Raw genomic sequence first — 23,142 nt, forward strand, 5'->3', positions numbered from 1 at the left:
ATGACATTGTTAGATCCATGTGGTGTTAGATGCTCTACCAAGTAATAGAAAATCATTTTTTCTGAATTTCTCTGATAACTTCATAAGGTTAAAAATCACTAAACATTGTTCCCGTCAATCCCATTTACAATTGCACCCAAAACCATAAGATACCTAGGAAAAAATCTAACCAAAGAGGCAAAGAACCTGTACTCAGAAAACTATAGAATACTCATGAAAGAAATTGAGGAAGACACAAAGAAATGGAAAAATGTTCTATGCTCATGGATTGGAAGAATAAACATTGTCAAAATGTCTATGCTACTTAGAGAAATCTACACTACACTCAATGAATCCCTATCAAAATACCATCATCTTTTTTCACAGAACTGGAACAAATAATCCTAAAATTTGTATGGAACCAGAAAAGAACTCGAATAGCCAGAGGAATGTTGAAAAAGAAAACCAAAGCTGGTGGCATCACAATTCTGGACTTTAAGCTCTATTACAAAGCTGTAATCATCAAGACAGTATGGTACTGGCACAAAAACAGACACATAGATCAGTGGAACAGAATAGAGAACCCAGAAATGGACCCTCAACTCTAGGGTCAACTAATCTTTGACAAAGCTGGCCAATGGAGAAAAGACAGTCCCTTCAACAAATGGTGTTGGGAAAATTGGACAGCCACATGCAGAAGAATGAAACTGGACCATTTCCTTACACCACACACAAAAATAAACTCAAAATGGATGAAAGACCTAACTAAATGTGAGACAGGAATCCATCAAAATTCTTGAGGAGAACACAGGCAGCAACCTTTTCAACCTCAGCCCCAGCAACTTCTTGCTCTACATGTCACCAAAGGCAAGGGAAACAAAAGCAAAAATGAATTATTAGGACTTCATCAAGATAAAAAACTTTTGCACAGCAAAGGACACAGTCAACAATACCAAAAGACAACCAACAGAATGGGAGAAGATATTTGTAAATGACATATCAGATAAAGGGCTAGTATCCAAAATCTATAACAAACTTATCAAACTTAACACCCAAAGAACAAATAATCCAATCAAGAAATGGGCAGAAAACATGAACAGACATTTCTGCAAAGAAGACCTTCAAATGGCTGACACATGAAAAAGTGCTCCAGATCACTTGGCATCAGGGAAATACAAATCAAAACCACAATGAGATACCACCTCATACCAGTCAGAATGGCTAAAATTAACAAGTCAGAAAACGACAGATGTTGGCGAGGATGCAGAGAAAGGGGAACCCTCCTACACTGTTGGTGGGAATGCAAGCTGGTGCAGCCACTCTGGAAAACACTATGGAGGTTCCTCAAAAAGTTGAAAATAGAGCTACCCTATGACCCAGCAATTGCACTACCGGGTATTTACCCCAAAGATACAAATGTAGTGATCTGAAGGGGCATGTGCACCCCAATGTTTATAGCAGCAATGTCCACAATAGCTAAAGTATGGAAAGAGCCCAGATGTCCATCGACAGATGAATGGATAAAGAAGATGTGGTGTATATATACAATGGAATATTACGCAGCCATGAAAAGAATGAAATCTTGCCATTCGCAAAAACGTGGATGGAACTAGAGGGTATGATGCTAAGCGAAGTAAGTCCAGTATAGAAAGACAATTATCATATGATCTCACTGATATGAAGAATTTAAGAAACAAGGCAGAGGATCATATGGGAAGAGAGGAAAAAATGAAACAAGATAAAACCAGAGAGGAAGACAAACCATAAGAGACTCTTAATCTTAGGAAACAAACTGAGGGTTGCTGGAGGCGCTGGGGTGGGGGGTGGGAGGGATGAGGTGGCTGGATTTTGGACATTGGGGTGGGCATGTGCTGTGGTGAACGCTGTGTGTTATGTAAGACTGATGAATCACAGACCTGTACCCTTGAAACAAATAATACATTTTAAGTTAATTAATTGAATTTAAATTAAAAAAAAAAACCAAAACAGCAACAACAAAAAACCATTGTTCCCTCCTAGGCATTCAAATCACATTGAGATTTTGTTTCAGGTCAAGCCACCTCCTTCAGGTTCCTTTTGCCCAGCTGCACCTGGGCCCACTCAGAGGCAAATTAATTAATCAAAATGCTTGTAGGTGAGAGGTTATACTCAATAAGCTATTTATTGAGCACTTGCATGTATCTCATTAGAAGTGAGGAACATGGTCTCTTATGAAACCAAGAATGTACAGTGGAAATCCACCAAGTTGTTCCCTCCCTTCAGCCTCTCTGGCTGTCAGATTGAAGTGCTGACAGCCATTAATGTAGCAGCTGCAGTCATCCCCCCAGAATGTACTGGGTTTATACATGCCATTGAGCCATGATTAAAGGAACTGTCTCTCTCTCTCTCTTTTTTTTTTTTTTAACTAAACTCTATATCCAATGTGGGGCTTGAGCTCACAATCCTCAGATCAAGAGTCTCATGCTTACTGACTGAGCCAGCCAGTCGCCCCTAAAGGAACTGTCTTGAAAGCCTCAGTAACTATGAACAAATCGCTCATTGCCAGCCCTCATGATTGCCCACCTGGTTTCCACCTCCCACATCACATTTGGAGTCTTTTAAAAAGAATAATTTTCAGACCTACATACTGACAATGTATCCAAAACAGCAGACAAGATGAACATCTGTATTAAAGATAAACACCTTAAACCTCACTGCCATTGAAAGTCCCCATCACAGAGTGATGTTCAGCACGTACACATTTAGAGCTTCCTTTTCCTCTCCTGATTCAGTTTCATTGTATGTGGCTAATGATAAAACTGTTACCCATTGCCTTGGCAACATACCCATTTGCTAAAAGGAGAAATAAAACCTGAGGTTTATTTTAAATTTTCTATCTGCCAGGTCTCTTACACTAATTTAGGAAATATTTTTTAAAAACAATAGATATTGGGGCACCTGAGTGGCTCAGTCCATTGAGCGGCTGACTTTGGCTCAGGTCATGATCCTTGGGTCCTGACTCAGGCTCTGCACTCAACAGGGAGTTTGCTTCTCCCTCTGCCCCTGCCCTTGTGCTCTCTCTCAAATAAATAAATAGAATCTTTAAAAATAAATAAATAAAATAGATATTAATAGCCCACAATAGTAACAAGAAAATGTTTCATGAGAGAAGACACTCATGAAAATGTATTAAAGTTTATTTTCTTAACTGTGTATCAAAGAGTTTTGATGCCATTAATATTTTAATGAAGAACATTAAAGAACATTTCTGCTCAAAAATTTATACTATAGTGTTCTAGTAACTTCCTGAATTTTGTGCATGTTGGAATTTCCCATACTGGAATTTATAAATAGTAAAGAAAATAAAGGTTACTCTGAGGAAACCCTAACTGTAGATTTGAAAACAATAAAAGATTAGTGCTTTAAGGCTATAATGTATAAATCAGATAAAAATGCAAATTTAAAACTCAAGAATTTTTTGAATCCTTATTGCAGATTTCCAACAGAAGTAACCTAATAATTTGTTATTTACAATCCAGTTAAACATTTCTGTGGTTTTACTTTTTTCCTCTTTGATTAGTTTCTGTTGATAAATGAAAAACAAAAGAAATGGAAGCATTTCAAAACTGAACCAAAATACTAAAAAGTAGCAGATTGCAGAACAGCCAAATACCACAAAAGTATTCACAGCATTTTATTTCCATGTCACAATTTGTTGGCCAAAAGCTGCCTTTAGCATTTAATCTGAGGGCTTGCTCACAATTTAGGAAGTCAGCTGGGCAGCATTCCCAGGAAATGCAAAGAGCATGACAGGACTTGCACTCTGTTGGAGTAGAATCACATCTATTCTGTGTTTTGGGGGCACAATACCAGAGCCTGCATACTTCCTCACCCTGTAGTTAACTATTGCTGTTGCAATAGGATTCTCACGCCCAAAGAGATCCTTTTAATGAGTTTATATGTTTATCTTATTTTCAAAGAAGTTGTTCTACTGAACCACTGAATTACGAAAGTATTCAAAAATTATTTCAGTTTAGTTTGTTTTTTATTTACAGGGAATATTACACAGCTAATTGGTAGAATACCTAGAATATATAATAATATCTAAGTGACTTTTTAAAAATTTTTTTAAATTTTTATTGATTTGACAGAGAGAGACAGCGAGAGAGGGAACACAAGCAGGGGGAGTGGGAGAGGGAGAAGCAGGCTTCCCGCGGAGTAGGGAGCCCGATGTAGGGCTCGATCCCAGGACCCTGGGACCATGACCTGAGCCAAAAGCAGACGCTTAACGACTGAGCCACCCTGGCGCCCCCTTATTGAGTATGCTTATGAACCACTTATTTAATCCTCACAGCAGCACTTTACGGTAGGTACTTTTATTGCTCTCATTTTACAGGTAAGAGAATCAAGGCTCAAAAAATGTAAAGAAACTTGCCTAAGGCCACACTATTCACAAAGGGCAAGGTCAAATCTGAACCCAGAACTGCCACCCTCACGAAGTGTATGAGGCTTTTAACCACCTTCCTCCTGACAAATCACCTACCTATCCTATAACAAGATTTCTACATGCTCAATATTGGTACCTACCTAAGAGGATATTCAATTACAACATCAACTTAAAGAGTAAAAAACCGACTTGAGAGGAAAAAGGTAAACGAAGTTTGGCTCAGTCAAATAAATTGAAAAAAATTCCTCTCCAGTCCGCTGGTTAGGGGTCTAGATAAAGGCAGATCTGACCTTGTCTGTTAGGGCTCTCCAGGCACGAAAGCGAGGATACCTCAGCCTGCCCCATGGGGGCTGGTACTGAAATGTCTTTCAATGCAGCACTAGCAGGGCTGCAAGAAGAGGCCATGAGTAGGGAGAGGGGGAGAGAAAAAAGGGGAGTACAGGAACTGAGTCTGATGTTGGAAGTCTCTATCATCACTTCCCCTTCAGTTCACTGATCTTTTCAATAGAATCTCAGCATCAGGGTGAATGTTTATATCTGGCTATGTAATTGAACTCTTCACAAGGTATAATCTACTTCAGGACTAGTCCTGCTGTGAGGAATTAAGATCCGCCATCCACATGACTTCGTTTAAGCATTACATTCTGCAAGGCTTTAGACTTGTGGCCAGCTGAGAAAAGCTGGCTGAACTATCACCACTCTGTCTAGGCTTTGGGCCCCTGGATTTCCTCTTCACTCCCTGGAAGCACGTGTATCTGTGCATGAAGTGTGTGTGTAAGGATAGAGGTGTATGCACAGGAGAAGGGGGAAGCTGTGTTCTCCAGCCACTCCAGACCTGAACAAATGGAGTTTTGCAGTAACTGATTTGAGGGAAAGTAAACATACAAACCCAAGCAATTAAAGGGAAGATGATCTTACTTAATACCAGGGATAGAAGTTTTTCTTTCTGCCTCTCAAGTCCAAAGAGGAAAATCAGGACAAGTGACTTGTAAACTTTAGGGTCAAGGACCCTTTCTGTTGAGCTTGGCTCTCAAGTTCTCAGTAGTCAACTGCGCGTGAAACATAATTAATAGCAAGATAAATATAAGTTGTGGAAGATGCAATTGAAAGTCAGAGCCACTTCCATGGGCCCCCTACAAAAAGCCTATCATAAACAAGACTTAATCAACATTAACAGGGCTATTAAACAGTGTCACCTATTAAAAGCATGCTCTTCTCTAGAGCCTCTTACTGGAGTTTCTCTGTGTGGGTGTGTTCGTAAGGGAGTGGGTGAGCAAGAGCATACGGGGTACAATTTGTGTATTTACAAGAAAAAACAGAAGATCTGAATGAGGAAGAACATATGTTTCTGGGACTGCATCTGTGCAAAAAGTACATAGCCCCTGAAGTTGTACAAAAAAAAAAAAAAACCTTTTAAAAAAGTTTTATTTCACACACATCTTCTTGGCACATTTCCCTCCTACTGTCCTTTCTGCCTGACCTTTCTCACCCTCAGGTCCAGGAAAACCATGAAATGTTGAACAGTCTGACAGAGGCTGCCTAACCGGATAAACCGCTCACTCGGGGATCCCACAAGCAAATCTTAGCCCAGGATCAGGAGTGACTCTCCAGGGCGCACCTGCCTAGAGGGCGGCTGCTTCTGCAATTAAGCGGAAATCACATCCTCTGCCAAGGCTGCGCGGACGCGGATCACTGCAACCCGAGCCGGGCGCGGCCCCCGCCGGCGGTATCCGAGGTGACTCGCTGGGTTTGCGCGGCCCCGGGCAGACCGCGCCTCTCAGCGGTCTTCCCCGCGGGACGTAACTCGCCAGGTGTCTGCGCGCGGCCGGCCCCGCCCCCGCTCCCGGGCCGAGTGCGCGTGCCTGGCCGGAGACGCGCCCCCTGCCCGGGGAAGGTGGGGGGTGGGGGGAAAGCTGGGCCTCTGCTCCCGAGGCCGCGCTCCCCGCCCGGCTCTGGCCTCAAACCAGGCGTGGGGGCGGGGCCGGAGGCGGGGCCGGGACGGCGGGGCGGGGCTGGCGCCAGTGCCGCGGGCTCTGCTGCAGTTTCGTCCGCAGGTCTCGCGGCAGCCGAGCGCCTTCGTCGCCCCCTCCGGCCCCATGGCAGCCCTCGGCTCCCCTGCTGAGTGCGGCTACATCCGGACAGTCCTGGGCCAGCAGATCCTGGGGCAGCTGGACAGTTCCAGCCTGGCTCTGCCCTCCGAGGCCAAGCTGAAGCTGGCGGGGAGCAGCAACCGCAGCGGCCAGGCGGCCAAGAGCCTGCGGATTCAGGAGCAGGTGCAGCAGACCCTGGCCCGGAAGAGCCGCAGCTTGGTGGGCAACGGTGAGTGGAGCCCAGCCGCCCGCACCGCCCGCATCGCCCGCATCCCACCCCTTATGCCTTCCCCTCCCTCATTCTCAGCGCCCTGTTGCTTCGACTCGCTGCTTCCTGAGGGTGCGGGACCTGGTGTTCTGCCCACCTGTTGCTCGCGGGCCCTTTGTACGACCCGCCGCGCCTCCAGACTCAGACCGACTTACTTGGGGAAAGCACTCTCCTAAAATAACCTCTTTCTCAGCTTCTTCGTATATGCATCTACATATATTAAATGCACATATATATATCTGTGTGAAAGAATTCAATTTTCACCCCTTCCTTAACACCCTCCCCACCACCCCCACCACCAATATCGTGGACCTTAATCTGGAGGCTCTGGGAGTCTATAAACACTTTGAGATTCTATGCAGAAAATTGGTATGATCATTTTTTCTGGAGGAAAATGCTCCCAGCTTTTATTAGATTTAAGTCTATGACCTTTCCATACATTTTTTGAAAGAGAAAACCTGAAAGTACTGGCCCTCCCTTTTACAACCTGTAAATTGCGATTGAGGTGCTTCGCCCAGGTATTTCGGGGCGCTGCACCCTGTGTACGGAGCGAATGGTTGATCGAGGAAGTGAAAATATTTGAGTAGGAGGTTTTGGGCCAGGGAACAACCACACCAGCCCGCGGAGGAGGTGGAGGAAGGGGACTTTGGCCCGACCCTCAGCAGCCTCGCCCACCTTGCTAAGGCGAGCGGACCTCCTCTTGGGCATAGCCCTGGTCTCCAAAAAAATTAAACTTGGAAGTGAAAGGGGATCAAAAAACGACAATAACACTATATTAGTAATTGATAGGGGAGGTGGAAGGGAAGGTGGCAAACCAGCTGTGAAAATTAGAGAACGTGCTGTATCATTTTCTCCCCTGCTAAAAGTCAGATAATCAGAGCCACACAGTAACTCTTTTATTAGTTATTTATTTTCTTTATTATAAAAGCATTGTAGGCTTATTACAGAAAAGAGAAGAGGAAACTAATTGAACGATTAAGTTGGGATATCCGTTTGTTTCCTGCATTGTTGAACTGTTTCTTCAGGACATAACTTGGGCAATGGCAAATGTAGAACCCATTAGGAAAAAAGAAAAATGCTTGCAGACCAGAACAAAGATTTAAAACAGCAGATCCTGGGAGGCTATATTGTTTTCAGTTTGTGTGAAAGAATCCTAAAGGATCAGGCAGTCAATATTTATATACTTGAAAGGTAAAGAGAAGATATTTAATGATTGTAGTTAATGCAGTTCCCTACTGTGTGCCAGGAATTGAACTATGTGGTTTGCATTCATTGTATTGTTATATTTAAAAACAAAACAAAACAAAACTTTTGTCCTAGGTGTTTTAATCCCCATTTTACAAATGAGGAAACTAAGGAGTTAAGTAACACTCAAATTCCCACCGACAGTAAGTAGCGGAATTGGTACTGAAACCACCAAGCCTGAATTTTTAAACCACTCATCAGTTATATTGTTAAGCTTTTTGGTTATTAATACACAATGGGATTTTTATTAGACCCTGGGGCCTCCCTGGTCTCCTCTCATTTTCCTCTAAATAAAATTGAGGTAGTTCTGAGAGTAGGGAGGTCCAGACAACACTGAACTGCCACTGTACATGGAGAAAAAGAACCTAAATTTACATTTGAGAGTGTGACAACTGAGGCCAATTTTTGATCAGTGGTGTCATTGCACCCTGTTTGTGCAGATCCAGTGTTAAGCTGAAACCAAACTAGGGTGTTCTGCTTGGGGGACACAGGAGATGCACCTTAAATGTTATTTCTTACCCTCTGAAAATGGCTAACCAGAAGAGCAATTAGACAGCCACTATTCAATAAATGGGGAAAATCAACAAAAGGAAAGGGAGCATTGCTGAGCATCTACTGTGTGCCTAACCCTGTTCTAAAATCTTCATATGTTTGCATTTCATTAAATCTTTAAAACAATTGCATAAGATGGATATGGAGCTCCATTTCACATATAAAGAATGCATCAGTCTTTCAACATTTATTGGTTTCTTTGCCCCAAACCCACACGTGATCTGTCCTCCTTACAACATAGTGAATTCATGTTGCTTGGTGAATTCAAGAACTATGAAATGATTCTGTTCTTCATGCAGGGCACTGTGCAGGTGCTGAATTAAAACAAAGACTGTGCTTGCTTTCAGGCAAGAAGTTTAAAGTCTGTAGAAGGAAACCTCCCTCTAAAAAAATGTGTTACCACATAAAAAATAGTAAGCAACCCAAAAAAAGAACAGCTAACACATTACGGAGTTTGGAAGTACGAGTTAGACTACTAGCTGAAGGGAGTTTTGAAAAGCTTCTTAGAGGAATTGGGATTTTAGATCTCAAAAATTCAGTAGCACTGGACAGGGGTCTGTGGTTGGAGGAAGAGCATTCTCGGGGAGAGCAGTAGGGGTATTCCATAGTTCACAGAATTGATGTGGTAGGAACAAATCATGTTGGGGTGCTTCTGCTCTAATGCTTAGGGCAACTACTTGAGTGGTTCTGCCTACTAAGAAACAAAGTGTTTGAAATATTTTGATTACAACAGCAGCTTCCCTGCAAGCTGAAATACGCTCAGCAGCCTCTCAGGCAGGCCGAGAGATAAGGCAGCTAACAACACCTACTTACTCTAAAGCCTCAGCTTTCTGAGACTTAAAAAGGAAATCGGCTTCAAAGGAATTTAACATTAACATGCCATGGAACAATTACCGAGGGTGGTTCGTGTATGTTAATTAAAGTTCTTTGAAAAGGCTTGGGGGCTTGTGATGGTTGTGAGTATTGTTTTTATTATTTCCCTATTACTATCATGTCTCTAAAGTTGAAACAGACAAGCAATTGTTACAATAGGGTTGGTCTGGAAAGAATCCTGTATCAACACAAGTCTGGGAAGAAAGGACCCCGGTGTTAACTGCTGTTAGTTCCAGAGCCCTGGAGAATTCTGAATTGTTGACATACCTGCAAGCTTGGGGCAGCAGATAATCTGCTGAAAACAGAGATGTGATAAATGAGGTTGATTTGTTGATAAATACCCTGCAAGGGTCTTGAATGCTTCAGTGTATAGGTGGGTGGTTTTCATTGTAAATCATTCTAACCTTTGTTGCTGTTTTAAACTGTGCTGAACAGTTTAAAGTTCACTGTAACTCTTGGAAGGTGCGTGTGTGAGGGGGGTGGGTTAGAGGGACAGGGGGTCAGAGGTGTGTAGCAGCATTGTGAAATGAGTGAGTGTATTGTAGGGAGTTTTAAAAAATCACTTTATAAACATCACAGAGAAGACGTTTAAGAACTGCAGGTATTAGCAAATGAAAAAATTTAAAGTGTCCACATCCTATTTATTACACTTACTTTGAAAGTACTACTGTACTTATTACACAGTTCCCCCAGGTGCTTGAATGGGAAGAAAGTCCTGTTTTAAATTGTTATAGGTAATACCTGTAAAACACAGTGAACAATATCCTAATAAAATTTGCAACTTCTTTGGATATCCACCAAAAAACTTGAAGCATGTCATTTACTTAGTTTCCCTGGCCGAGATGTTTTGATTATCTGTGATCAGAGGAAATTCTGGAGAAAGGACTGAAAACTGGTTAAGGAAACAAAAAAAGGTTATTATTAATAGGTGTTATTGGGGAGAGTGGGGGAGAGGGTGTTCAAATCCTGATGCATTATTTGTTTGCCAAAAAGGAATTCCAGGAATGAAGCAATTCTGGGAGCGAGGGGGCTGGTCCTTCAGAAAGTGGGAGGGATCAGGAGAGGGGAAAAAAAAAGAGTCCGATGGTGGGGTGGCAGAGACGTGCCCAGGCTGTTCCGAATGTGATATGTCAGTAGTGGAACCTGATTTAATGTACCTCTGTGTGTGCCTAGTATTGCCCAGGGGCTACTTTTGTCTGGTGTCTAGCAGATCGATTGCAGTGAGTACAGAAAAAGTGTGTGGGGGGTTTTAGTTTAGTTTTGTGGGTTTTTTTAAAAAAGATTTTATTTATTTATTTGCGAGAGAGAGAGCGTGAGCACGCACAAGCTGGGGGAGCAGCAGAGGGAAAGGGAGAAGCAGGCTCCCCGCTGAGCAGGGAGCCCCATCCATCCCAGGACCTTGGGATCATGACCTGAGCCTAAGGCAGACTTTTAACCAACTGAGCCACCCAGGCACCCCTTGTTTTGTTTTTTAGAAATTCTTCTGATGATAGTTAATAAAAGGAAATAGAATGTTAGCAAAATACGATTACAAAAACTATATTCCACACCCTTAGAAATAGTGAGAACACATTCTTTATGGATAAGGTCTTGAATGAGAGTGTGCTAGGGATCTTTCAGAATTAGTGGAACTATAACAATGTTTGATTTCGATTATAAAAATTCATTGCTCTGTGTGTCATAGATAAAATGCAGGACATTCCCTTCAAGAGAAGACTGTTATTAAGGTTTTTTAAAAACCTCCTTTAATGTTATCTATGCCCTGTGCTAGTAGTTCCAATGATGGAAACAGAGGGGAGTTCACTTGACTCAGATATTCGAGGTATTTGTTGCTCACATTGGCTCATTTTTCTAAAGTGCTGTTTTGGTTATCGGCTTTAAAACTTTTTTCTCATGTATTAAAATAAGGATATACGTATTTGCATTATTTTATCTTCAGATATAGTTAACATTGATTTTACAGTAAAACTGAGGTTCTGGCCTGATCAATAAAAGCTTTTATTTTTTCTTTTCTAAGAGAATAAGCATATTATTGGCAACCTATCTATGATAGTAATGAAATATAATAACAAATATGTTGCTAGAACCTCTGGAATTTATAAACCAAACTTGACTAGTGAGTCCCATAAAAGATCATTTGGTTCCATCTCAGGTGATATTCAAGAATTTAAAATTATACAATTCTGAGATAAATGCTGGACTCCAGCTATTTTGTGCATGTACAAAAATGTATGAAGACATAAATACCATATTTCTCCTGGGGAAGTAAACAGTAGAAGGCAGCATTGCAAGTGGGAATAGAAAAAATGAGGAGAAAATCTTTGCATTAGAGTGAACTATCCCGCTTGCCTGACTTTTTATGGTAGGAATAACAGAATTTCAGATCCTCTTACAATAGAAATATTTAAAAATCTATTTTATATCTTTTGTGTAATGCCATTAGTGGTGATTGGATATTGGACATAAAAATAGTTATGTTCTTTTTTTTTTTTTTAAAGATTTTATTCATTCATTTGACAGAGAGAGAGACACAGCGAGAGAGGGAACACAAGCAGGGGGAGTGGGGGAGGGAGAAGCAGGCCCCCCGCGGAGCAGGGAGCCCGATGCGGGGCTGATACCAGGACCCTCGGACCACGACCTGAGCCGAAGGCAGACGCCCAATGACTGAGCCACCCAGGCACCCCAAAAATAGTTATGTTCTTAAGTGCTTAAAATGAGGTAGGGAACCCAATATGTCGACTTAGATAGAAATGCATATTTTGAAGAAAAGAGCCTTGAGCATTTGAAAACGAAACTCGCTGTTACTATTAGAAGAATCCACATACTTATATTCTTGGAATAATCAGATTTAGGCTTAACACTGTTAATTGGTGAAAGCATCATGATCAAAGTACTGAAATCTCTTGATTTCTAGAAGAAAATGTTGCTCATTAGAAGCTTAATAAATTATTCCCACTAAATCTTAAATCTTAAACACATCCATAGGATGGGAGTAAGGAGGATCACATCATAATTACTGTATTGGGTTACCTTATGTCTTTGAAGGAGGAAAACAAATGGGAACTTTTCTTAACAGATAATAGGAACTTATTTTAGACCACCAAAATATTACAGGTAAATACTCAAGCCATACAGTAAGAGAATGACAATAAATATTTAGCATCCAGATGTAGAATCAACCTTGCTAAAAGGAACATAGCCTGTCTGCTCACTCAGGAAGAAAGAGTCTGCCTATGTTAGGGGGAAAGAAATTTTCTCTCCTCTCTATATTCCCAGAATGACAGACACAGTAGAAAATATTTGAGCACCTTCCATCCACACCAGGGCAAGAGCACACATGTGACTGCCTTCGTTATATTTTGGCTCCACTGTGGCGATCCACGGGATGGATGTGGGGCCTGAAGCACTAAGTGTAAACCGAATTTGTGTAACTAGGATATTTCAAATGGATAAAGAAATATGACTAATTAACAACTTGTCAAGTGCTGATGCAGGACTGTGCTAGAAGCAGCAGTAAAAGATGTGATTCTTTACGTCAGGATGTAAAAACTTACCTAGAAGATAAGACAGACTCTCCCTGGCCTCACTCCAACTCATTCCTCACCTCACTATTAGAGTCAACTTTCTAAAGTCTCACTGCATCATTTCTTGATTTAAATGCCTTCAGTTCCTTGCTGTTACCAACATAGTTATTCCACTCTGAGTAAAATTCTCATTCAGCATGGCATTCCAAGTTCTTCATGGTCTGATGCCTGCAACTTCTCAAACTTCATCTTATCACCCCTGCTCCCACGCCCCACCAAACAAACACGTGTGACTTATCTTACTTGGTGTTCCTATTCCTGCCACCCTCATTCCTCCCTTCTCCTGGCTTGGTTAACCTCTTACCCGCCCCCTCAAAACTCAGTAAAGTTGTGGTGTTGGATAGACACTATCTCAGAGGGTAGAGAGAGATCTTGAATGCAGTTAAAGATTTGATATTTGCAAGTCACAGAAGTTTCAGCAAGAGAGAAATGTGAAAAATGCAGGGGATTTCTGAAAGTGCATTTGGAAGATTTGGTGCAAGGAAGATTTTAAAGGAGAAGGGACAGCAGCTATGAATGAGTTGGGAGGGAAAAGATTAGCTCTGGCACATGAGAGGTGGTGGGGATATAATGACTTGAGACTCATTACAAAAACCTGTAGTGAGGTTTTTTTTTTTAAAGATTTTATTTATTTATTTGACAGAGACACAGCGAGAGAGGGAACACAAGCAGGGGGAATAGGAGAGGGAGAAGCAGGCTTCCTGCTGAACAGGGAGCCTGATGTGGGGCTCAATCCCAGGACCCTGGGATCATGACCTAAGCCAAAGGCAGACGCTTAACGACTGAGCCACCCAGGCGCCCCTGTAATGAGTTTTTAAAAGAAAAATAATTAAGTTTGTGAGTTCTGTAAATTCATCTTTTTGACCATTAGTTGCGCTATTGTGAGTATAACGTGGTATTTGTCATTGCAGTTCTAAAGTAATCATTATCAGGTATTTCCGCAAATGAACTGCAGGAATGCCAAAGTAAGGAGACAAGTGACAGGAATTAATAGATTTAGAACCTTCCAGCATGTATCAATGTAGGACTTCGTCAGTGAGCTTAAAATCACATATTCTATAATGACATAATCTGGCTACCGAAACGAAATGCATGCTGTACACCCGCAGTTATATAAGGGTCCTTTTTAATATGTATTTTCGTGGTTATCTCAAGCAGTAATATGAGGATTGTCCCCCAGATGCCATAAACAGATCTATCCAAGGATAGCCTCAAGCTGCTTAGGGGGCTTCTGAAAAATAATGCCTTCCAGTGGCTGGTTGCTATCTTGTGTGAGGGACAATAGCCCCGGACTAGATGGCGCATGTGGCCCATCGTGTGAGGAGAGCTGTTCTGTCCCTGGCATAATCACCTTCCCACTACACCCCCGGTGCCAACTCCTGGAATATCAGCTTTGTAAGAAAGTCCTAGCTCATACTTTCCAACCATATACCCAATATATCAGTTGTTTCTCATAGTCGATTATGTAAGTTGTGTTTAACTGGTCACGATAAGCAGCACTGTACACTTTTTGATAATTTTTCAATAAGGCAGAGCATGAATAGACTTTGACCTACTTTAAAATAAATCTTTGCTATCGTTTTTAAACCAAATTCCATTCATTTTCCAACCTGAGCAAGTACTCACCTGAATTGTATGCATGCCGTAGAATTGCGGTTTCCACAAATAATCTGGTTATTTTTCTTAGAAAGAAAGAACCGAAGATAAAAGAAGTATTTTTTTTTTTTTTTTAATGTAAATCCAGGGAAGTGAACCTTGTGTCATAGGCCCACACAGGCAAAGAAAAATCCTTCACTAGTTCCGGAGTCCTGTTGTACGGTTCTTCATAGGTCCTAATGTAATTCATATTTTAAGCTCCTACTTTTGTTAGTAAATGACTTTAAGGAGCCATTTAAAAATGAATTTCTCTATACAGATTTCTTCCAAGAAGGTTCAGGATACCCTTTCTCACCTGTAATAACAGGCCCCCAATTTTACCCTTAGGGAAGAAGTTAAATCTTTTTTAAGATATGTGAAGAAAGAGAACTGCTGTTACCCAGAGGTTGCTGCAGAAAGTCCAAATACAAGATGATAACTCTTAGACTTCTGGGCTCTCTTCCCACCAAAAGACCACTGTCAGCCCACACTGAAGGCAACGTCTTGTGACCAGCAGCACAATTAAGTGTAGCATTTAAATCAATACCAGCAGTGAACGCCTGCTGATCTCTATGTATGCATCTAACTATACCTGTTTTCATGGGAATTTCTTCTATCTCCAGCTCTACAAATTCTCTTCTTAGAACTTAGGGTAAACCAAATCCGTTTTTTAACCATGAGCAGAGAGTACTAGAAGCTTGAAAGAAAAGATGCTTTTCTGAATATGAATGCTACTTTGTTAGAAGCAGGTTATATAAAGGTTTTGTTTGCTTGTTTAGCAGTTCTCAGTCATCTATTTCCCATAAGGAAAGCTGTAGTTGATTTTTTAAACATGCTCAGATAGAGGTAAGAGAGTCACAGAGACCTGTCAGTTTGATTTTATAAGTGTATTAAATTTAACCAATTAGGTAATAAAACTGCTCACAAGACCCAGAAACAAAAGACTGATTATGGAAGTCAGTTTATTTTTAACCCTAACAATAATTCATTATTTTGGACAATACTGGCATACATAACCAGAAACCAAGATAGTTCCCCCTCACAGCTCCTTAGGGAGTAAGATTCATGTTCAGACCAGGAAAGAGAGAAAATTACATTATCCTGTGAGGTCAACACCTCTGTAGTCTTCTGAGCAGCTTGGAATCCTTCCACCATCAAAACCAACTCCCATCACCCCACCCCTACTCTATCATTGCTTTGACTGGGATTGCTTATTATTTGAGGAGGTGGAGTTTAAAGTTGTTCTGTAATTACCTTCTTCATCTCCCTTAAAGTGGGCTCCATAAAATGTCTCTGGCATTCTTAGATGGAAAGGTATGGATAATGTTGCCCAATTTATATTAATTTGAAATAGTTCCTATAAATCATCACCTTCTTCAGGAAACAGAAGCACATTTGCACATTGTGCAAATGAAATATGAATGACTGCAAAAACCACAATACAGTCATTGTGATCCTCAGTGGCTGGGTCAGTCACAAATAACCAGAGAAAGTTAAATTCCAGATCACTGGTAAATTTACCAGAATAAAAATTCTGAGATATAACACAGTGTAAATTAGGGCATGCACTCTAGTTTATCCCTCTTTCTAGAACAGATTACTTCATGAGAAAGGGTAAAAAACAAATTTTCGTAACCCAAATTCTAAAAAACAATGTCTCATTTTTGCATATTGTTTTACAATTCTAAAAGCGTTTGAATATATGCTTCTCAGGTAAACCTCTCTCTCAGCAACTCTGTTAGTGACGAGAATTATGGGAAATTGAGGCATATAAGTGATTTGTCTAGGCACACAGAGAATAGGGGAGTGTAGGCTCCAGGCCAAGTCCACATATTTCTTCTGTTTAGGGAAGATACCTGCCTCATTTTGTGATATAAAGAAATTCTTTGAGATATAATGATACCCTAATTTTCCATGTTAGAAAATCTTGAGTTTTCATGTTGGTTTATTTAAAGCAGGATATGCCTGTAACTATGCTGTGTTTTTGTTTGCTTTCTTTTTTTCTGTTTTTGGAGAAGGGCATGGCTGAGTTATCACATATGTTTAGTAGTTATTACATATGTTTAGTAGTTATTATTATATATTTTATCCTCTGAAGAGAAAATGACTTGCCTTAGATGAGATTAAGTTTCCATCCTGATTTATATATATATATATATACTAAAAATAGTAAAAAATAGTAAAAATAGTAAAAAATTCCACCCAGTTCAAAATTTCTTTAAAATCTTAGAATAGAGGGATGACTGGGTGTCTCAGTTGCTTAAGTGTCTGCCTTCGGCTCAGGTCATGATCTCAGGGTCCTGGGATCAAGCCCCACGTCAGGCTCTCTACTCAGCGGGGAGAGTCTGCTTCTCCTTCGCACTCCCTCTGTGCTCTCCCTCTCTCTCTCTCAAATAAATAGATAAAATCTTTAAAAGAAAAATAAAATCTTAGAATACATTTGCTAATTCATCTTTAAGCCACTATACTGATGGCAAACTCATGACTGCCGAGGCAAATCAGTGTGCATTGTTTGTTGTTTGAGATTGGCCTTTTAACCAGAGAAACCTGCAAGCTAAATATCAGGAGTCATAGCCTTTCTAGCACAGGAAGAGAGTCTGTGGTTTAAAGATCCAAGCTTATTTTATTCCTTGTTCCCAACTGTGTTATAGTTATTTTGGGAATCAGTAAACTGGTCTCGGTTCATTCATCTGAAAACTGAGGGAGAAGCTTCCTTAGAAGGACTATGTCAGCAAATAAAGAATTAATAGAGTATTTGGGGTTGCCCAGGTGAAGATTCTAGAGGAAAGAGAATGATTGCTTTGGTTTTCCTATCAAAACCTATGATAATGATCCCTCCAGGGCTTTGGTAAATGGCAGTTTCGGAAAAACTCCAGTGCAGTCAAACAGCAGAGACCAGGGGAAATGAGGAACCCAGAGTTCAAACGTGATACAAAATTGCTTTGCAATCTAAAGCAAGTAATTAGGTTTCCCTGTTTATAAAGGAGTTGATAGGAGCTGGCTCTGCATCACAGAATATTGGAAAGAAACATAAAATAATCTGAGCTCCTTAAAGAAAAGTAATATTGAGATACAAGGAATTCATATAAGTTGCCTTAAAAAGCCTTACAGCCCCCAGCAACAATGTGAGTTAAACCTTTTACTTCAATAGGCCTGATTATAAAACTCACTGATTAGCTATTTTGATAGGATACGTTGTTGCACTGGATCTTTTCCAAAGATTCTTACACCTTTAAAAAAATCCTTGCAGGAATCTCAGCTTGAAAATGGAAGTTGTCCCGTATTAACTGTTCCTGAATGTCTGTCTGGAAGTAGGGCAGGGGTAATCCTTAATACTGCAGGCGATGATGGGCTAGAGGGGCCCAGGAAAAAAACTTTCATGGGTTTTTAAAAGTGCACCCTTACATCATCTGCCATGTAACTGGAATTAATAGTTCTAGCTACCATCCACATATGTTATTAGTATTTTCCCATTCTAGATTGTCCCTTCCTCATATATTCAGTTTTCATATAATCTAAAATTCTGAAATGACTTTTTTGAGAGACCAAAATTTGATTTCTACATCTCCAGTGCTGAGAGCACCCTAGTCCCCAGACCCTTCAGTATGAGAGCTAAGATGTTCCCTGGACCTGCTCAGCCAGCCACCTTTTCCACACCAGCCAGTGTGGCCTGCTGCCCTGCTTTTCTGACAGCCTGAGGTGGGGAGTCGGGGTGACAGAAGGACCACTGAGGGCAGAATTGGGGCCTAGGACAGCCTCAGCTAGCCGGCACATTGGGCAGGAGCCCCAGGCAGGCATGGAGATTTAAGTCCTTAAGGCATTGCCCCCTTTGCTTTGGGGTTGTAAAGAATTCCTTTCCCTCATTCTGTGTGTTGGTTCTCTGTCATTGAGGTTAAAACTTAAGGGGCCGTCTGACCTTTTGCCCACCCTTATGGAGAAATCAGACCTCTAGAAACAACTTCCCTGGTCTATAGAAAGGTGACAGTTACAAGCCTGCCTCCCCCCAGGACCCTTTGAGGCCTGAAACTGTTCACCGGCCAGGTTGTTTGGCTCCAGGAAATAAGACACATGTACAAACATAATTTGGGATGGATTCATACTTTTTAGTCCTCTCCACAACCATCTCCCCTCCCCCTCAAAATATGTGATTCTATTAAAAAAAATGTGAATCTATCGTTAGCCTTTGAAATTTTGACTTTATAACAATCTTGCTGGGAGAGTATGTTGGTATGTTCCAATCATGTTGGAAGGGGACTGCCTGTGTTGTTTTATTCTCCACATCCTTCACAAATCTGAAACCTAGGAGAGTTCATTGAGTATTTTTTCCTCTGATTTTTTTTTTTTTTAAGATTTTATTTATTTATTTGACACAGAGAGACACAGCGAGAGAGGGAACACAAGCAGGGGGAGTGGGAGAGGGAGAAGCAGGCTTCCCGCAGAGCAGGGAGCCCGATGTGGGGCTCGATCCCAGGACCCTGGGATCATGACCTGAGCCGAAGGCAGATGCTCAACCGACTGAGCCACCCAGGCACCCCTTTTCCTCTGATTTTTAAAGGAAAAAGAAATTTTTATTAAAATCCGGGAACCAGAAATTACCTAGGTTTTAGAGATCTGTGATTATTATTATTTTTTTAAAGATTACATTTATCTACCTGAGAGAGAAAGAGCATGAGCGGTGGGGAGGGGCAGAGGGAGAAGCAGACTCCGCACTGAGCAGGGAGCCCCACGTGCTAATCCTGGGACTCCAGGATCATGACCTGAGCCGAAGGCAGACACCTAACCAACTGAGCCACCCAGGTGCCCCTTGATCTGTGATTATTTTGATTAATTTTTTGTTTTTTGTTTTTGGTAAGGCAGTGGGAGATTATATATAAAGAAGAGCAAATAGAAAGCTGAGAGAAGGATAAAGGAAGTAGAAGAGGGTCACAACACTGTCTTCTACCACCCCCTTTCTCAAAAAGGAGTGTTGTTGTTGTTGTTTTTAAGATTTTATTTATTTGACAGAGAGACAGCGAGAGAGGGAACACAAGCAGGGGGAGCAGGAGAGGGAGAAGCAGGCCTCCCGCTGAGCAGGGAGCCTGACGCAGGGCTCGATCCCAGGACCCCAGGATCATGACCTGAGCCGAAGGCAGACGCTTAACGACAGAGCCACCCAGGCACCCCAAAAAGGAGTGTTTTAAGAGACATGCATCCATTGAGAGTCCCTGTAGACCCCACAGAGCTGAGCAGGAAGGGGAGTGGGCTGGATTAGACCACCAGACTAAGAGTGAGTCTGGTAATTCCGCAGAAGCACTCATCTGTAGTGCAGAGAATGGTTTCTTCTCCTGCCTAACTCAGGGTGCCAAATACCTCAACCCCAGGCTTGGCCCCTTTCAAGCGGGTGTTTTCTTGACCGCACTGACCCACCTTACTTTTTTTTACAAGCTGTCTTATCTACTAGTATTGAGTCACTATTCTGTTTGTCACCATTATATTTAAGCACCTACATCCTTCTCAGGAAGCTTCTGAATTCCCACCCCGGGTGTAGAGTTCTCTCGTCCTCCGACTTAAGTAACAACGTTTATGGTATGGACCACCTAAGCCAATAAGTGACTCCCCAATTTCTCAGTGTTATAACAAACATTTTTGGATCTTTGGGGTTTTTCTGTTGTTGTTGTTGTTTAAAGATTTTATTTATTTGAGAGAGACAGACAGAGATAGCAAGAGAGAACACGAGCAGGGAGGAAAGGGAAAAGCAGGCTCCCCGCTGAGCAGGAAGCTGGATGTGGGACTCAGTCACAGGACCCCGGGATCATGACCTGAGCTGAAGATGGACGCTCAATCGACTGAGCCACCCAGGTGCCCCCATTTTTGGATCTTTGTAAAAATCATCTCTCCTCATTCTTCCTTTTTCTTACAAAAAAAATTTAACTAATTTTTTAATACATTTTTATTCTTAATTCAGCTTTTATTTTGAAATCTCATAAAGAATGTTGTGATAACATTTGGTCATTTCCCACATCCAAGGGTGATGTTAAACAAGCACTTAAAAATACTGATATAAACCTGATACTTCTTATTGGTCTTAATTACTTAAATTTAAAATACACTATTGTTAGATAATCTTTAACTACTGATTGGCCCACTTAATGTTTTACTGTATGCTTGATTGCAGGAAATCTTCACCGAACCAGCAGTGTTCCTGAGTATGTCTATAACCTACACTTGGTTGAAAATGACTTTGCTGGCGGGCGTTCACCTGGTACTAAAACCTATGACATGCTTAAGGTAGGATACCAAAGAATAACCCTAGTTATCAGATTACGATGAAAACATTTTTAAACTTCCATAGTTTTTTTTTAATTCTGTAGATCTTAATTTTTTAATTTTTGTTTTTTTTTTTAAGTAAGCTCTATATCTAACATGGGGCTTGAACTCATGACCCTGAGCTGGGATCAAGAGTCACATGCTCCACCGACTGAGCCAGCCAGGTGCCCCTTCTATAGATTATTTTTAATGTTTACCTTTCCCAAATATTGCCATTTCCTAAATGAATTATATGAGGATTGATTTTGTGTGGACACCAGGGAAAACTGGAGACTTTATTTTTTTAGAAAGATTTTATTTATTTGAGAGTGAGCAAGCACGAGTAGGGGGAGGGAAGGGAGAGGGAGAAGCAGGCTCCCCGCTGAGCAAGGAGCCCGATGCAGAACTCGATCCCAGGACCCTGGGATCATGACCTGAGCTGAAGGCAGCCACTTAACGACGGAGCCACCCAGGTGCCCTGGGTGGTATAAATCCTAGTACAAATAACTAGTCAACCAACTCTTTTTTTTTTTTTTAAGAAAAGGGGCCAACTTCTTCATTCGGTTCAGAAAATGGACGCCTTATATAATAGTCCTGGAGTCCTTGGTCTTTAACAAAGATGAAAACTGACTTAGGCCTCATTTAAACTTTGCTTCTCTGCAGACAGGCACCACTGGCACTTACGAAAGTCGCTGGGGGAGAGGAACGGCACAGTACAGTTCGCAGAAGTCAGTGGAAGAAAGGTCCCTGAGGCAGCCTCTGAGGAGACTTGAGATTTCCCCAGACAGCAGCCCAGAGAGGGTTCATCACTCGCACAGTGATTTCCAGTACGGCCAGAGAAGCCAGGCCGGGCAGGCTCTGCGGCACCAAGACAGCAGGAGATCCACCCTCCTCCTGCCGCCTCGATATGCTCGCTCAGAAATCGTTGGTTTCAGTCACTCCGGGGCCACGAGCAGACATCGCCACTATGACACTTACCACAGACAGTACCAGTACGGCTCTGTGAACGACACCGTGTGTGACAACGCCCCTGTCAACCCGGTGGTGCTCACGTACCCCAGGCCTGGGACCAGTCACAGCATGGGAAACCTCTTGGAGAAGGAGAACTGTCTGACTTCGGGGCCTGCCCCTGGGCACCTCCGGCCACTGGTGCCCCTGCAGGCCGCCAGTCAGAACAGGGCTGCTCAGTCCTGGCACCAGAGCTCCTTCCACAGCACCCGCATGGGGCGGGAAGCGGGGCCCAGTGTTGCCGTGGGTGCAGGCGGGAGGAGAACGCACATGGCCGCTGGCCAAGTGGCAGCCTATGGAAGTGGGAACCTGCTCCTGGAGAGAAGCACTTTCACCGACTCCCAGCTCGGGTGAGTTCCCCTCTCCGTCGGCGGGATGGCCGGTGCTGGCACATTCTGTTCCCACAGCCCTTCAGGGTGAGCTGGCGCTTCTGGGCTCCCGAGAGAGGCTTCCAGAGATAAGTGATTACAACAGTGACTTCTTAGGCGGCTACCTGATTGACAGATGAGCCTGTTTACCTCAGGGACAGGGGCCCAGTTATCTGCTCCTGTGGCAGGTTATGGAGAAATGTGACATGGAGGCCATCTGTTCCAAATTAGATGGTGGATGGCCACCCCTTGGCTGTGTGAAAAATCGGCTCCGAATGAGAGCTAACTCCAAAGTAGGCCAAGAAACGGGTAATTGCATGTATTGTCTCAGTCAGTCTTCGAAATAAAGGGAGGAAAGAGGAAAGAGGAAAAAGTGCGAATTGCTGGTGCTAAGAGGGAACTTCACATGCTATTTTGATAACTACTATCGTGAAAAGATGGCGAGCTGGAGAGCTAAGTAAGGAAAGGCAGCTTAATCTCTAGGTGTCTCTTTCCTTCTTTTGATACCTGATGCTTTTACTTTTTGATTCTAGCAGCAGTGATTTGGAGGGTATTTGTTTTGGCAATACTGCATAATTAAAATAACCAGATTTTTGAAGTCATTCTTTTGCCTCTCATATTGACTTTCTGGCACGACCAGTCTGATCTTTGGAACCTAAGTCTTACTCAGGTTTAATGCTGGAGTACAAATTTCTTGAACTGAGGAAGTTACTAAGAGAAAGGTTGAGAAATTGGTGATTAAATTAGTAACTCCTGAAATAATGATGTAGTATCATTATGGTAAAACATTAAATACATGATTTTTGTTTTATTTCTAAAGTTGCTTGAT

General features: G+C 42.0%; 1 protein-coding gene across 1 annotated transcript in view; it reads left to right on the forward strand.

Moving 5' to 3' along the window:
• Positions 1 to 6,437: 6,437 nt before the first annotated feature.
• The window catches only part of PKP2 (plakophilin 2), a 90,126-nt gene continuing 73,421 nt past the window's right edge, over positions 6,438 to 23,142 (forward strand). The window contains exons 1-3 of the mRNA XM_035027919.1: positions 6,438 to 6,724; positions 20,807 to 20,919; positions 21,601 to 22,295. Of these exons, the coding sequence (XP_034883810.1) occupies positions 6,502 to 6,724; positions 20,807 to 20,919; positions 21,601 to 22,295 (1,031 nt within the window). The 5' untranslated portion in view covers positions 6,438 to 6,501. The remainder of the gene's footprint in view (positions 6,725 to 20,806; positions 20,920 to 21,600; positions 22,296 to 23,142) is intronic.

Source organism: Mirounga leonina, unplaced genomic scaffold (genome assembly GCF_011800145.1).
Source record: "Mirounga leonina isolate KUSES-001 unplaced genomic scaffold, KU_Mleo_1.0 Mir_201, whole genome shotgun sequence".
Taxonomy (NCBI): domain Eukaryota; kingdom Metazoa; phylum Chordata; class Mammalia; order Carnivora; family Phocidae; genus Mirounga; species Mirounga leonina.